Raw genomic sequence first — 16,971 nt, forward strand, 5'->3', positions numbered from 1 at the left:
CATTAGTTTTGGCAAATATTCAAATGTAATGTACCTATATTTACAATTAGAATAATGTTTCTATTAATTTTTTTACTTTTATTGCAATTAAAATTTAGCACAACTTTTTAAAAGTCATTTTATTAGTTAACACTGTAAATGTATGATAAACACTGTAAGTTGTTAATGAAAAAGTTAATTTTAAAAGCATTTTTTAAACAGATCTCAATTTAGCTGTGGAAAAAGTTAAAAAGAAAAGTTTTTCCCTAGTGATGAGATGTTTTAAGTTGGTACAAAGTTAGGAGGAATGTCAGTTGAGTTCAGCTGTGTCACACATCAGTGTTCCAGAGAAGGGGAAACAAATGGAACGGATTGTGGAGACACTAGAGGATGAAATGGAAGACAAGCATAAAGGTAAGGAGCTCTTTTCACACTGTTATACAACTATAGAACCTTACAGCTAGCACAAGATAGTGACTCTCAACACTCTACTGACTGCTGGTGTATTTATACAACACAAAAGTAAGGCAAGGCTCATACTAATGCCAAAATAAGAACACAGCTGTGCTCTGGCATAGAATTCTTTACCAGTGCTAATTAGCCTTATAAAAATAGTATTTAAATTTAGTTATATAATAAGATTTTATCTTTAAAATAAGCTTTTTTTAATTAAATAAATTCAAGTTTTAGTGATAATAATAAACTAAAAAAAATAAGAAAATAAAAATTCACAGAGATAGCTTACTTAAAATAAACAAATGATAACTTAACATCATGCACAATATTTAAAGAAGTATAACATTAATAATCTAAGAGCATTTATTCATAGTGCTCAATATCTTACTTAAATTAAGTAATTTTATTAAACAAAAAATTTAACTTCGTTTTTTAATACTTTTATTTATAGTCGCATCAACAATTAAAGTCATTAGCAACTTTTCAGTATAATGTAACTGTACCAGTAAATATGTAGCTTGAACAAATTCAGGCCAACCATTCCTGAGACAAGATTAAACTTAATTTTATTATAATACTAGTAACATTAAAAAAAATTGACTTACTTGACATTTTGAAATTATTTTTTTCGTAAAAAATATATTTAACATAATTTAAAAAACTAAAGATGAAAACAGTAATCACGAAAAAGGGAGTGAACTGAAGTAGTTGTTATAACATCATTTGCATACTAATAAGTACCATTGTCTACACCCTAACAAAGTAGTATTTATACACATACATACAGTACTTGAATTAAGTATCAACATTCACATAAAACAAAAAAAAGATTGAAAGAAATTCACTTTAAAAAAAAAATTCATTTAAAAATAGGAAAAGTGTATAAATACAAGTTATATTGATATCTAATATTTAACTAATTTTCTGATAAGCCATTCCCATATTGTTAATATCTGTGAAAGAAGTTAAAACAAAATGTAAAGTGTACCACAAAACAAATCTGGGAAAATATTGCACGATTTTACTGGCTATTAATAAAAAAAATTAAGAGTTAGAGCCAAAAAAAAAAACAATATATTTTTTAGAGTGAAAATTTTATAAAAATACTCATATGTATGTTAAATTTAACAAATCTGTTTAAATAAATTTTTCTCTAAATCTAACAGCCCCTTCAATAAAGGCTAAAATAAGAAAAAAAATGTTATTTATTTTAGGTCTGGGGTCTGTAATTTTTAAAAAAATTGTAGGTATTTTTTAGTAGTTTTATGTATGAAGTATAAACTTTCAAACAATTTTTGAAACATTTTTAAAATGAAGGGAGATAGGCGAAAGAAACAAGAACATACTTTCAATTTTAAGAGGTAAGGTTTGATTTTTTGGATTATATAAATGCAATGTAGGTAAGAAATTTGCTTTAAGAAAGTTTTCTCTAAAATACCTCTGAAGAAAATTGAAATTGGTATTTTCACGATATCACCCCTGAACAAACTTTGAAAAAATTAACGATCAATGTCCCATATATAAAAGTGTTTGTTCCAATTTGAAGAAAATTAGTTTGGTCAATTCTGAGATGTAAAGCCAAAAGGCGTGCAACACACACATATATATGTATATATATGCACATTCATACATAAGTTTTTTGGTCTAGATGAAGTAGCTGGACCTTAAAACATAATGATTTGCGTAAAAAATCCCACTTTTTACATGATCACTATACTTTTAACATACTGTTAATTACTTTAATAAAGCTATTCTAGCTATACTAGTAGGGAAAGTAAAGTTAATAATTTAATTGATAACTTATTAATAAATTTTTGAATTTTTAAAAGTTTAAGTTACAAAAAATTCCACATAAATTTTTATTTAAAGAAAAATAATTAAATAAACCTGTAAATAACTTTTAAAATAAATTATTACTAGCAGTTACAAAACGTTTATGATGGAATGTAAAAAAGACTTGAAAATAAATTAAAAATTAAAGATTTTTTAAAAATTATTTTTAATGTATTAAAAAATAAAAGAATTTATTAAAACACACAAAAAAAATGTCTGTCATCAAAATAATGTTATTCTAATGTGGTTAAAAATAAAATTATTGGGTTGTAACAAGAAATGAAAAGGGGATTATTTTTTTTTATATAAAGTTATTAAAGTTTTTTGAATTTGTAACTAGTTCAGTAATTATTGGATTTAAAAAAAAATTGTTCACTACAAACTTCAAGAATATGATAAGATAACTGCTAAAAAACATTCAATTTTTTAACACATATGTTTTAACAATCATGATTCTATGACATCACATTTCCATATAGTAAATATATTTATTTTTACTTTGTACCTGATATTAAAATGTATTTTATTATAATTTCATTAATTTACACGTCAGTCAATTGAAATTAATAATGATTGATAATCATATAGCTAGGAATGAATATATAGCAATATTTAAAGTCATTTGCATAATGGGTAGTCAATAAAAATTTGATTCCAATGAAGAGACACTGTGAATTAGATAAAAGTGTTTAAAAAATGAGGGATCACCGTCCCAAAAACTTCAAACTTAACTAATTCAGTTGATAATTATTAAATGAGGAGACTATTTATTTAATTATATACTGGTAGCTTGGGTGCAGAGCTGGCAAATGGAGAAGTGAGGAGAGAAGTTATTCTCTAATATATGACCTAATTTTACAATTAATTAATTGAATTAAATAATTTTTTTGATAAATTAATTATAAGTGATGTACATTTAATAACATAAATTATGTTATTAAATAAAAGGGTTAAATTTGGTAAATAATGTGAAAAAACTTTTAAAAAGAAAAAAACATCTATCTTTGTCTACATTTTAATTATTTTTTGACATTTTAGTGACAAATTTAATTCATTAATAAAGAATTATTGACAACTTCCTTAGTCTTAATTTTACGAATTTAAAAAATTGAAATTTTATGAGATTCACAATATCATGAATTGTGAATTTTACTTTTTCCCTAACCTTTTCTGTGAAATGAGTTTTATTACTACTTTAAACTATATTTCTATACAAAATATGTTTAGGCTTACAAAAAATTTCACCAATTTGCAAAAAAAATTCAAGAAATTTAAAAAATTTATGTCTAATTATTACTAAAACATGATTTAAGGCTGTCTGGAATGTGAGAATATGCATTTTTTTACCTCTTAGTTTCAACGAATGAAAGATATTTTTAACTAAGTTGGTATATGTCTACTAAAGGAACTTCCTCTACAAAATAAAAAATAATCTTAAAATTGGTGTATTAAGTTGTGGGCAAGGCTTATAAAAAATAAATTAATAATAGTAATAAAAATATACATACAGGTCAAATTAAAAACCTCTTTTAAGTAGATTAAAAACTATATGTTTGGAAGAATACGTTTCAAATACATCCTGGTCCTTCCGTTTTGATGGATTTTGTCTTTTGGGTTGAAATTCTAGAATGCTTGATAATATTTTCATGTGTTACAAAATTTTAAAAATCCTGCTCCAATTAATAAGCATCAGTTTTATGTGGTAAAGGTCATATTGGATTTTTTTTGTATACCTTCCTAAAAATAAAAACATATAATTTATATATTCAAAGCAAACAGTACTCATAAAACAGGAAGCTCCTAAAGGTTGGTGTTTTATATACAGGATTTTAATTTACAAGTCCACAAATAAAATATAAAAATACAGCAGAAAAATGAAATAGAAGCCTGACAGTAATGTTGATGAACTAACCAAGTATTTTTTTATGTATTATTATAATAATATAACAATAATTATGACTGAACTCAATCATCACCTCATGGGCCAAATAAACAAACACAATAGAAAGAAAAATCGTTCATATGGAGTACATATTAAAACTATTACTCAGTAACAAAACAGAATTTTTAAATTTTTTCAACTATTTAAAAATGTTAATTTCAATTTTACTTTTTTTATGCAAGTTACATTAAAAAAAAATGTACGGAAGTAAAATTTGCTTCTACCTTCTTAAAGATACAGCAGTCCCTCCATATCTCCTCCAATTCCTGATTAAATTTCCTTTTTTATTAATTAACTGAATCAACTTCCCTCATATGCAAGATTGAAATGCTGATGCAGAAAGAAATACTTATAAAATCCATATAAAAATATGATGGAGTTCGTTTTTTTACCAAAGGTAGTATTTGTTATGTATTTTTATTTTGTTATCTACCTTCTTCATCATGACTTTTTTTGTAGTAACTACTTTCTTTTTAGACAACAGTCAAGATCATTAGTATCATAAGTAGGATCTTTACAAGAACTAGAATGGTTAAACTTTCTGTTTTACAAAGTGATTATGTCATTCAAGATAACAAATAGATTAGGAATAAATGTTTCATTATACTTGTAATATTTGCAAAGAAATGGCATTTTATATACAGTTTCTGATATTAACCAGCGTCAATAAAAAACACTAACAACAGCTGAACAAATAGCAAATAATTTTGATTAAATTATTAAATGTCAACATTTGTAATACTGTATTTATATATTGTGATCACATTGTAATCAAGATTCTATTTATCTATTCATTTAAGAATTACTGGCGAGGTTTTACACCAGTTACAGTTACAGTTAATGACAAGAGATGTTAATGCCTTATTACAGTGCATCAACAAGTTTTTCCAGTAATGATATAGTATCATTAAGTGGATGCCAGTGAGATCTAAATATAGAATGTGTATCCTTTGCGGGTATTTAAAAAAAGAACAGAACAGAAAACGAGCAGCAACATATTTTACAACCAGCCCTATAAGGTTTATAACCAGCATTACATGCTGGTTCCATTCAACCTGACTAAACCGAACCTGACCAACCTGACCAAACTTTGAATGGGATTACTTATGCTTTCAAGCAGTGCCAAACCTGTTATATGCAACTTCAGCTATTATGTTGGAAGATCACAAGTTATCTTCTACTCACCCATACTTTCTGAGGAACATAAAGCAAAACTTAGTGTTGTTCACCCATCAGCATGTTTAGTTGTCAGTCAAAAAACAGCAAATATTCTGCATGCTACCAATCAATCAGGAACATGACTCAATCAGAAAATAGAAAAAAATCAACTGATTTTCATCAGGAACGGATCTAGTTTGGGGCTGATCAGTAACTATGGGCACAATCAATCTTTAACCAGTGCAGTTGCCTTACTGAAAATGTTGCACTAAGCAAGACTGAAGCTTTTCATCAACGAACAACCAACGACCAGGAACACGACCAAGCCTGGATCATACACTATCAAATGGTACACAGATTAGTCCTTTATAAGTGCAAGGCAGAAGCTACCACCTGTAAAGACAGGTCAAAACAGGAGGCAACAGGAGGCCTGAATAGAAACCATCTTAAAATTGAAAGTACAACCTTCCTGCCTGTCCTAAATGATAAGTAGCACAACTTACTCATTCAAATAACATCTCCATTAATCCAAATCTCAATTAGCTGAAACAACGAACATTTTGATGTTATCTTCATATCACTAAGGGCTAGCAGTGACCATGGTACCAGAAACTTAAACTAATTTATTAATTAAAGTGTTGAAATAATGTTTAACTTTCTAATGAATACTTGATTTAATAACTAAAATAAATTTTATAATTTATAAGTTTTATAATAAAAATATACAGAATACTAATTGTATTAAATTAATGTAGTTGTATTATTTTTTTAAACTGATGATTATAGAAGATTAATTAATGTTTAACAATGTTAATATTAAATTATAATATTTTGACAATATTGTTATGATTTATAATAATATTTCCACGATGAAATGTTTTGCCAATATTTTTTAAACTTATTTAAAGATAAATGTTGAAGTATTTTTAATTATGTAAATTTTTTCATTTTAGAACACTTCATCTGACTAATTGGTTGTAGAGTTCATTTTATAACATTAAAAAATAAACAAACAAAAAAAAAATCCAAACTTTAGATTTATATTAATTTTATTCAGCACTGATGTAAAGTTATAATAAAACACTAATTATTTTCACAAAGTAATACCAACTTAAAGAATGCTTTAATATAGTTAAAAATAATAATTGTTCAATTTTTTTTTTTAATTTAGACTTTCAGATTAACACCAATTAAAAACAACTACCAACCCTTTATACAACTACAATTTATAAATCCTTAATTCAGATTCAACTTCAAAAATGTTTAATTCAAATTATAATTAGTTGAAAAATTATATATTTTTTAATTTATTTAGTCTTTTAATTGGGTCTTTTTTGAAATTGTTTTTAATTTATTTTTATTAAAACAATCTGTAGACGTATAGACCTTCAAAATGTTTTTCTATATGAAAAATCTATTTAAAAGAAATGGTTGCTTATAGATCATCTTACGAACTCTGTTTCCAGTGATTACACAATAAGCTTAATGGCTGATATGTTTGTTGTGTAAATCCGAGTCTTATTAAAAAAAGGGCTCTCTGTAATGTTGAATTATGTATTATTTTTACTAAAGTTTTCCAACAAATTTTCTTGAAGTTTTTGTAAAAATATTTTCATGGTACAATGATACCAGTTTTTATTGTGCTATAATATTCAAATATTAAGCAATAATGAGAAAACCTGTTCAAATTACTGACATAGGCTATATATTTTTCATTTCAAAAATCTGGAAATGAAATCCAGAGGAACCTTGTAAAAAATAAATAAATTGAAAAATCATCAAAATTGGTGTAGTTTGCAAAACTTAAAGGTTGAATAGAAAGATTAGGCATCTAAAAAAAATACAAATAGATTAAACTGAGAACCAATCAATCCTTTCCTTCCTTTTATTACTCAGCTTAATATATCTACTATGAACTTTTAACAAAATATTAGGTGTGTCACTGTAATCTGCAAATTTAAAAATGCCACACCTTCATCTATGTCATATTATATAAATTCTTCAACAAAAGATCAATTTCTACACTTAACTGAAATGTATGTAATAAATTTAAACAATTTATTTTCTTCCTATCAGTTATTAATTATGGCTAACATAAGTATTTAGTTCAAGAAATTGACTCTTTATTTAGATTGTCAAGATTTTTAGATTTAAAAACTTAATCATTCTACCATACAAATTATATCATAGATAACAATAAATACTTCTCTTTTATAAATCTCTTCTTTTATTTTGTTTAATGTTCATTTTCTGGATTAAATATGGAAGGGATTAGATGGATTTTTTATAACCAGGTGTCCTTCCTGGTACCATCTAACAAGAGGATGTTACTAGCAATTATGTAAATATTCAATAAACAAAATTATGTTAATTTTATTATTTTTATGAAAAATAATGAATTCTCATAACCACTGACAAATTTTATTCATAATATTATTACTATCTTTTTTTCATAAAACTGATAAGCTTTATGAGTACATTATGTACTCATAATGTACATTTAAGTACATTATGACAAGAAACTGGATCCAGTATTATTAAATTTTAATGATCAAGGAAGCTTTAAATACAGTTGACTATTGCCATTTTAATTTAACTTCATTTTAATTTTCTAATAACGTTATTCTCTTAGTTTTTAGTCATTATGAAACCACCAGGTTATAAGGCACAGTTTTACTTTACTATTCAAAATCATAAAATTAATTATTTCAAAATTAAAAAAATAATATAATAATTAAAAACCTACACCTTTTAGTATTTTGCATTATCCTTTTTCGATTTAGAATAATTTGGTTTATCTGAGCTTTAGAAGTACACAACAGAAGAAAATTTCTTGAATTATGCTATAAGACAGATTTCTAAAATAATACACAGTACTTAATAATTTTATCAAAACCAAGTCCTCTTAAGATTCCAGGACCTTGATTTCGTTACTTTTAATTGAATTCAAATCACTTCTATTACCAGTGTATTTAATTGGTTGGGATCAATTAACAGGATGATCCTTGTAATGATCTCTCTGATAATGAAGATAGTGTTCCTGTTACTGATTCCTGTTACCGATTCCTGTTACTGTAGCTGGAATTATGTTATCAGTAAGTATAACCTCAATATTAAAATAAAATACAGCAGCTGTAAAATGTATCTGTCTGCTAATGTACAATTAGCTGAATTCAAATGCATACAATTGTTTAAAAATCATTCTTTTTTAATGTTCTGTAGTGGAATAATCAGTTTTATTCTGAAAATTACCAGTTATCTACTGTAGTAAAATGATAAAAACATGATGTTTAATTGAAAATCAAGTAAAAACAGACAAGTGTTATCTGTAATCATAAAGAACACTTTGGACGGGAATTAATTTTGTCTGAGACAATACCTGGTCTGAAATTTCAAAAACATGTTTAAAAGTGTTGTTTTAAGGTAAAGTGGCTTTAACTTTTGCTTTGTAAAATTTCTTATAGAATGCAAAATAAGTAATAAATTGACAAGAAACCAATTATCATCATTAGGGTTCATGTCCTAATCTAAGATTAAAAATAAAGTTTAAACCAAATGTATTTAACAAGCTATAGTTTTAGATAATACCTAATAAAATATATCTATTTAAATACATACAGTACTTTGGATTTTGTTGCAGTAAATGTTTGTTACAATACAAAATAGACTAGAAAGTGACCGAAAAGACTTGATTGAGTGGGATTTTTTCAATGTCCTAAACGATAAGATCAAAATATTCCAAAAGTAGGTGCATATATATATGTGAAAAAATATGTTTTATATGTACATAGAATATAAATGTATGCAGTCTAAATTTGGCTTCCATCCCCTTTGAAGAAGAGCCTTTTGTGGAGCAACAGAACAACAGCAAGAATTATCACTTGCAACAACAATCTGCCTATAGGATATAATGAAAACATTTTGCAGTTTTTTGCACTGCATGTAATATGAATATAATACTCTTAACACTTTACCCAGTGTTTGAATAGGTTCAGTTAATTACTCTTTGTTAAGAATGTAAAGCACATTTTGGACATTATACTATATCTCCAGTGTGACATTAAAACACTAATCCTTAGTTTAAGAATCAACTCAAGAAAGAAGAAGAAGCTGCTGGGAGCAGAATTCAATAAGTAGAAAAGATTTGGAACAATGATCATGTTATTGTACTCAAAAAACTTGCATATTTATTAACTTTGTGAATTGCTTTGTTAGAGCACACACAAAACAGTTGTTACACCAAAAGTCCTCCAAAAGATCACTTCAGAATGTCACTTGTAACAACAATCTGAGTGTTGGGATGTAATGAAAAAGTTTTTTCACTGCACATAATACAAATATAAAATATCATTCTCTAAATACCATGATGGAAAAAAAACAGTAAAAAATTGATCACGTTATAAACAATTTAAAAAACTCATTTTCAAAATAATGTAACTTTTTTTAAAGATTTAATTTATCAAAATATCTAGTAACATTAGGTATTCTACATGAACAGTAACTCTATTGTTAACACTGCTTGTATTAAAAACTTAGAAAATCCCAGAGATATGTAAAAAGAAATATATTGAATTTATGTTATCTTTGGCAAAAATGGTTTTGTGAAAGTTAATGTGTATGCAGAATTCATTTTGTTTAAATGTGTTGAGATCTTGGTTTTTATGTGCTATATATAAAATTGTATAATGCTGTTAATATCAGTAAGTGCATTCTATTTCTGCGAGTTGATTATGTTGTGAAAAATATGATTCTGTATGTATGTATGTTTTGTATATTTCTTCTATGAGTGAATTTACATCCAATCTGTCCAATGTAATATTTAGCACTATAACTGCAGTTAAATTTTATGCACTCTAAATTTTTCTTATTGTGTAACAAAGATGTGTTTGTATTGGATCAGAAAGTGTGTTCCATCAATATTATAGACATGTATTATTATTTCTATATTGTTTCTTACTTTAGAGATGTACTCATATATCAAAGAAATCTATATATTATTTTATTTATTTTTTAAGTTTGTTTTTCTAAGTGCCTATTAATATTTATACGAGTATGTGATATATTCTAGATCTATTACTTAAAGAGTCCGAGTGAAGACATATGCAAATAAATAAAGTTGTTAGTTAATTTATTAATTAATATGTTAATTTCTATATGATCGTGTGTACTTTGTTAATTATTTTGAAACCAGCACAATAATTTTTTTTCTTGAAAAAAAATTTGGCAATTTTGTATGATTGTCATTTCATGTATATTAGTGTTATACATTTTCAGTTGAATTCGTTCCGTATTTCATATAGCATGTTGTCTATAAGTGTAGATGGGTAGCCCTCAACTTCCACCATTACTTCATTGTACTGAGTTCTTCAATGTAGTCATCAGTTAACAAATATTTGAATTACAAAATGCGATGTATTGCATATTGGTGGTGTATGGGATGATTAAGTGTGTTACAAATCAATTTTAACAGATTTTCTATGTATTTTAAAAGCAAGTTTTTTTTATCTATTCTGAACATATTAATAATTAACTCTGAAAAAACTTTGAAAGAAAATGTTTCATTATTTTCAAACTAAATAATTTAATAATAATCATTTTAGAGACAATAATACACTATAATTAAACTGTACTGATAAAACAATTTCAATTTTCAAGCAAAATCTTGAGCTTGACCTATGAAACAACAGAGTAGGACAAGTCCTAGATATCAGACATAAAGGCATATGATCATAATTCACAATATGCAAGAACTAGAAAAATTACTAGAAGAACTAGTAAATTTGATACTAATGAAAGAGAAGCACTTATTTACCTAATTCACTTGAACAACATTTCTTAAGTAGTCATTTAATGGAAAACAAATCTTAACATAAAAAAAATTTCTAATTTTTATGATAATTTATGATATTTACAACACTAAGTTCTAAAAAAATGTAATCATCTGCCTTATAATAGAAATCATGGTCAAAATATACATTTTTGATAAGTATTTCTGTTTAAAAGTAATATATAATCAAGAACAAAAAACATTAAAATAATAAGGAGGTGTTAATTCAACTAAACAAGAAAATATAATATAAAATTGTTTTATGATGAAAAAATTCTTTCAAACATTGGATTGAATGAATTTTTTAAATTATATTTATTAGTAAACTGCTTGTGAAACCTTCAATCTTAAACCTAAGTCACACCGACCTTAACAAAAACTATATTTTTAACTAATTAAAGATTAATTTTTTTATTAATACAGAAAGTCAGACATCAGCACCTCCTGTGCCTCCACAAACATATCGTTGGGAAGAAATACGTCGTCAGAGATTATTAGGACTATATCCCTGGACCCACCTTTATAAACCGCCATTTGATCTTGCAACATGGGAAAGGGAAAGGTAAGAAAAGGAAAGAAGTTTGCTAAATATTTATAAACATAACAAAATAATGGTTTTTTGTACAATAATAATACATTCTTTAACTGACACACATTCTTCTAAAAACTATTTGTAAATAAACTTCATTTCTCTTATTCACTTTCTAGTTTGGAAGATCTTTCAGAACTACTGTAACTTTCTTCTTCAGCTATTTTTTTTTTTTTTTACTTTCAAGCTGTACTTTTAATGTAAAAGTACATCATGAAGAAAAAAGAAGAAATAATCATTTTCTATCTTGCTTCATCATTACAAGTGCACAAAAATTAAAAGAAAATACTATTTTTTTTTAATTTGAAGTCAGGTCTGACGAGTTATAAGTATGATGTTCATTAATAAAATACATGCATTACCAATCAAGGTATAATGAGGTCATTATGAGTATTTTCAGAATAAATTGATCCTTAAATTTAACTTAACCTAATTAGATAAGATTTACATAAACCTAAAGTTAAAAATTTTATTTTAAATAAAAAATTGTTTTTAATCGAAAAAAATATTTATTCTATGCGTAGGTGAAACCATTTGAAGGCTGTTATTAGATATTCATTCAACTAAAATCACTGCTCATAATTTTTTAAGACATTCTTTTTTCTAGATAATTATTATTATTACAATGTACATACACAATGTATATATAAAATGTTTAAATTTACTCAAAAGTTCATTATATTTGCATTAGGTCTTGTTTATTAAGAATATCTATGTTATATACTATCACAGGTTTTTTTACTTTCCAGTTTAGTTATTTTTGTACTGTTTACATACATTGAGAGTTTATCCTTATTTTGTGTATATAAAATTACTGACAGTCTGATAGAATTACTATAAATTTCATCTATATTTGAGAGATGGTTGGCTAATGTACTAAATAAATAGATCAAACGTAATGCATTTTCAGGTAAAATAATAAACATGTAATAAATAATAAACATTTTATAATAATTCATTTAATTAAAAAAAGATCAAAATTAACTTAATAAGTGCATCATTATGCAATAACAGCAACAAAAATAATCGTTTTTAGTTAGATTAAAGTTATCTTAAACATGACTAGAAATAATAATTTTCGCAAAAAAAACCCTTTGTTTTTCATAAAACCTTTTAGTTCTTCTTAAAAAAAAATCTTTTTTGTAATTTTTACTGTTGTCTATCGTGGATTATATATATTTTTTCTTCTAAATTATAGTTTGAATTAAATGAAAGTGAATAACCTGTCTCTCTCTAAATTTTGTTTATTTTATGAAGCATCTAACATCTGATTTCTTGTAAAAAAAAATGAAAGCTGTTTTATAAAAAAAAAAGTGAAAGTATGTAAAGGTTCATTGTAGATATGAAAAAACTAAAATTTTTATGTGCCTAAATGCTGTATGTTAAAAGTTTAATGTAATCTAAATCAGATGGTAAACATGTTAGTAATTTCAATGTTCATAAAATGTGGCACTTATATACTTATGAACTGAATTATAATGCTGCAAAAATGCACTACAGACAAGGAAAGCAGCAGACTAAACAACAAGACTAAAACTAGATGATATAAATTTGCCATAGTTCAGATGGTGAGTTGAGTAGATGGTGAGTTTCCATAGTTCACCTTTTAATGTATTATACAAAATAAACAACAAAAATTTGTTTTTATCAAATGGGCAGTGATTAAAGTAATCCAGTAATGATTTTATTCTTTATATACATGTTAATTATAGTGTACTGTTAAATTAAATCCTGTAGATATTTTATTTGTATTTAAATTTTTATGAGCAATATAAGTTTACGATTTTACCTCTTTTCCCATCAGTATTTACTAATGAAGAAACAACCTTAAGGATGTAAATAAAAAAAAATAAAAAAATCACTTAATAAAACTCTTTGCAATGCTTTTTATTTATGAAGTCACAAATGTGGAGGTGAATTGCAAAACTGCCTTTATCCAAAAATTTACACAATTGAGTCTTTGATCATTTGTTACTAATTTGGCAACTCTTTCCCATTAAAAATGCAGTCTGAAATTTCAAAACTTTTTTATCCATTGGCAGTGTTTCAAAACTTTCCTTATTCATCACAGAAATGAAAGAAACAAAACTGTCCTTGTCTCTGAGTTTCAATATTAAATTCAGTTTACGTATCAAAACTCTATTTAATTAATACCTGTTTCTTATTGTGTCACTTTATTATAATAAAAATCTTATATTTTTTCTGCATTAATATTACAATAATCCTGTACATATTACAAAATACAGGATTGCTTTTGAAAATACTTTATTATTACAAAGTTTTTTTTTTTTTTTTTTTGTAAAAATACTTATTATTTTGAAAATAATAAACAAAGGGGAAGATAAAGAAATATATATATACATTTTTCTTCTATTAATTTGTCAAAAGGTTGAATAACCTGCTGCTTTATTTACCAGATGATTTTAAGTGTGTTATTAATGGATAATTATTTTACCAGCTGGTTAGTGAATGTGCATAAAGATTAATTTTGTTAAAATTATTTCACACATTTTTACTTTTTCTTTTTCAGTTTAGCCTCCGGAACTACCATAAGGTATTACTTCAGAGGATGAATATGGATGATATATATGAATGTGAATGAAATATAGTCTTGTACAGTCTCAGACCGAACATTCCAGAGGTGTGTGGTTAATTGAAACCCAACCACCAAAGAGCACCGGTATCCACGATCTAGTGTTATTTCACACAGTGTCATGAATTTGTTTTGAGTTTTGATTTCAAATCTCTCCTTCTCCTAAGTGCTCTGTTGCAAAACCTTCTATAAATAATAACTGCCTAAAAAATGTAGATACAAAACTTTCCTTATCCAACACACTTTATTAAATATTTTTTTTATTTGTTTGTAAATCCTAAACCAGTTAAACATATTTTTAGATCATTTTTGGACAGTAAAAATGAATTGTATGTTTTTTGTAATTAATCAAAAATTGTGCTTGTTGGATAAGGATAGTTTTACTGCTTAGTACAGTAATATCCTACAGATATTCTTTAGGGTGTGCAGAAAAAATGAATTTGTAGACAGATAAAATCTATTGTTCGAGTTGTAGCTTCTTACCCTTTCATCCATGAGTCCCAGGTTTGAATCCTGGTCAGGCACGACATTTCATCTCATCCTCTGAAACAATACCTAACAGTGTTTCTGAAGGCAGAAAAAAATGTGTGACTGTAGTTTAAATGGTGTATGATATACTATCATTTATGTAATTGGAAAAATACCTCATCACTTTTTTTAAACTTAAAGATTGAATTTCATAACTTTCAGAATTTTTGGGACAGAAGTTCTGAAATATATACATATTTCTGGGGCAAAGTAAATAGGAAAGATGTGTTATGGCTAACTCTATTCTACTTGCAATTAATAGTTTTAAATTCACTCTTGAGGTGATTTTTAAGAATTCAAATAAAATTTTAACTACATTTAAACCAGAAAAAACTTCAGGATATTCAATATTTCCACAGAAGGCAAATCTACTTTTCTACAGTTGAATTATATTAAACTTAAAATATGGATAAGTTCTTATTTATCATTGACTAGGTTTTCCGATGTTCAGATAAGCCTGCAGTGTAAGATAAATGCGCATAAATTTATATTATTATATCACAAAAAAGAAGATTCTTCTGACCTTTTTATAATTACACTCCTTAACATATTGCAAACAGTTATGTGACCCTTATTTTTCCATTTGTTCTTTTCAGCTTATTAAATCATATAATCCATGTCATTAATATTAAACATTTGGAAACAAAAAAGTACATTTAGAAAATCAAGTGTCCAAATTAATGGCATAGAAGTGTTTTTAGAATAGTCTGATTTTACTCATGCTGGTACAAACACAAACAGTAAGCTAGAATTAATAAACAGTAATTTGTATGTAAAGCAATATAATTATATACATTTAGAAATGATAAAAAAAATGTCTTAACATAGGTATTGGAAAGTAAAATAAGAATTTAACAATACTCTGCGTACTCCTTCTAACATGTGTAAAGAAAAAACACAACATGAAACAACTTCTATTAGCATAAATAATAAAGATGAAGGTTAGAATTCATATTCTAATTTTTTTTTTACAACACTGTGTAACAAACTATTTCTTTCACACAACATACATATTTTTTATGATACATACATATATATATATATATATATATATATCTGAGTGTGTGTGTGTGTGTGTGTGTGTGTGTGTGTGTGTGTGTGCGTGCGTGTGTTTGTGTGTGTGTGTGTGTGTGTGTGTGTGTGTGTGTGTGTGTGTGTGTGTGTGTGTGTGTGTGTGTGTGTGTGTGTGTTAAATGCAAATTTGTTACCACCCATAGAAAATGAAGTAATTTTTTCAATTCAGAAGATGTTACATTAAAAGGCAATGAACTATACATTTTACAACATTGTTAAACATATACTGTATCTGAAATGTTAAAATTATCATCTTTTCTTCACAAATCTTTCAATATGTTAATTAAATATGATTACTTATAGAATAAAAGAAGGATTTTTTTTTTAATATTAATACTTTTTAATAGTCATCTATTTGTATTTTGAAAAGTTATAAATTATCCCTAAATTAAAATTTTTAATAAAAATTTTATAATCAAATTTCTATTAACAAAGTCTGTAAAATCTAAATTTTTAGGCTCAGTCAATGAAGCTACATACATAACTTTGTTTATATCATACCCATTAAGTTTAAATTTATAACCTAACAACATTAACCTATCAATATATTATTGGCATTTGGTAACAGTGTTAGAGAACAGTGTTACCAAATGCCAATTCTTTTTATCTTGTTGAATGCTGACACATCATAAAATTTTCTTAATTTTAATAAAATGTCTAATATTTTAAAAAAAGTAAATAACCTTAAATAATTGTCATCACAGACCACCATGGACAAAAATGCAGCAAGTAATAATTAAATTAAAATACATTAAGTATTAAAAATTCATTAAGAATTTTTTTCTTTATTGGTCATACAGCATCTTGTCAGCCATGCAAGAGTACAAAATCTATATGCTTTGAATTTAAAGATCTTTTTACAGATCTTTTGTCATTTACCAGGTTAATTTTCTAATTCTATTTCCTTATTTTATATGATTTTATCTCATTAAAAATTTCCAAATGATTCCTTACCATCATTTCTTTTTCAAAGAAACTGTATATAACCAGTA

General features: G+C 25.8%; 1 protein-coding gene across 3 annotated transcripts in view; it reads left to right on the top strand.

Moving 5' to 3' along the window:
- Positions 1–243: 243 nt before the first annotated feature.
- The window catches only part of LOC142328675 (uncharacterized), a 116,141-nt gene continuing 99,413 nt past the window's right edge, over positions 244–16,971 (top strand). Inside the window, exons 1-2 of one of the 3 annotated variants that reach the window (XM_075372591.1) lie at positions 244–393; positions 11,619–11,757. In XM_075372591.1, coding sequence (XP_075228706.1) covers positions 342–393; positions 11,619–11,757 — 191 coding nt within the window. In that variant the 5' untranslated portion in view covers positions 244–341. Of the gene's footprint in view, positions 394–8,378; positions 8,464–11,618; positions 11,758–16,971 lie in introns of those variants that run through there. The other 2 variants (XM_075372589.1, XM_075372592.1) reach the window with 2 other exon arrangements.

The sequence above is a fragment of the Lycorma delicatula genome, chromosome 8, assembly GCF_047948215.1.
Source record: "Lycorma delicatula isolate Av1 chromosome 8, ASM4794821v1, whole genome shotgun sequence".
Classification (NCBI taxonomy): domain Eukaryota; kingdom Metazoa; phylum Arthropoda; class Insecta; order Hemiptera; family Fulgoridae; genus Lycorma; species Lycorma delicatula.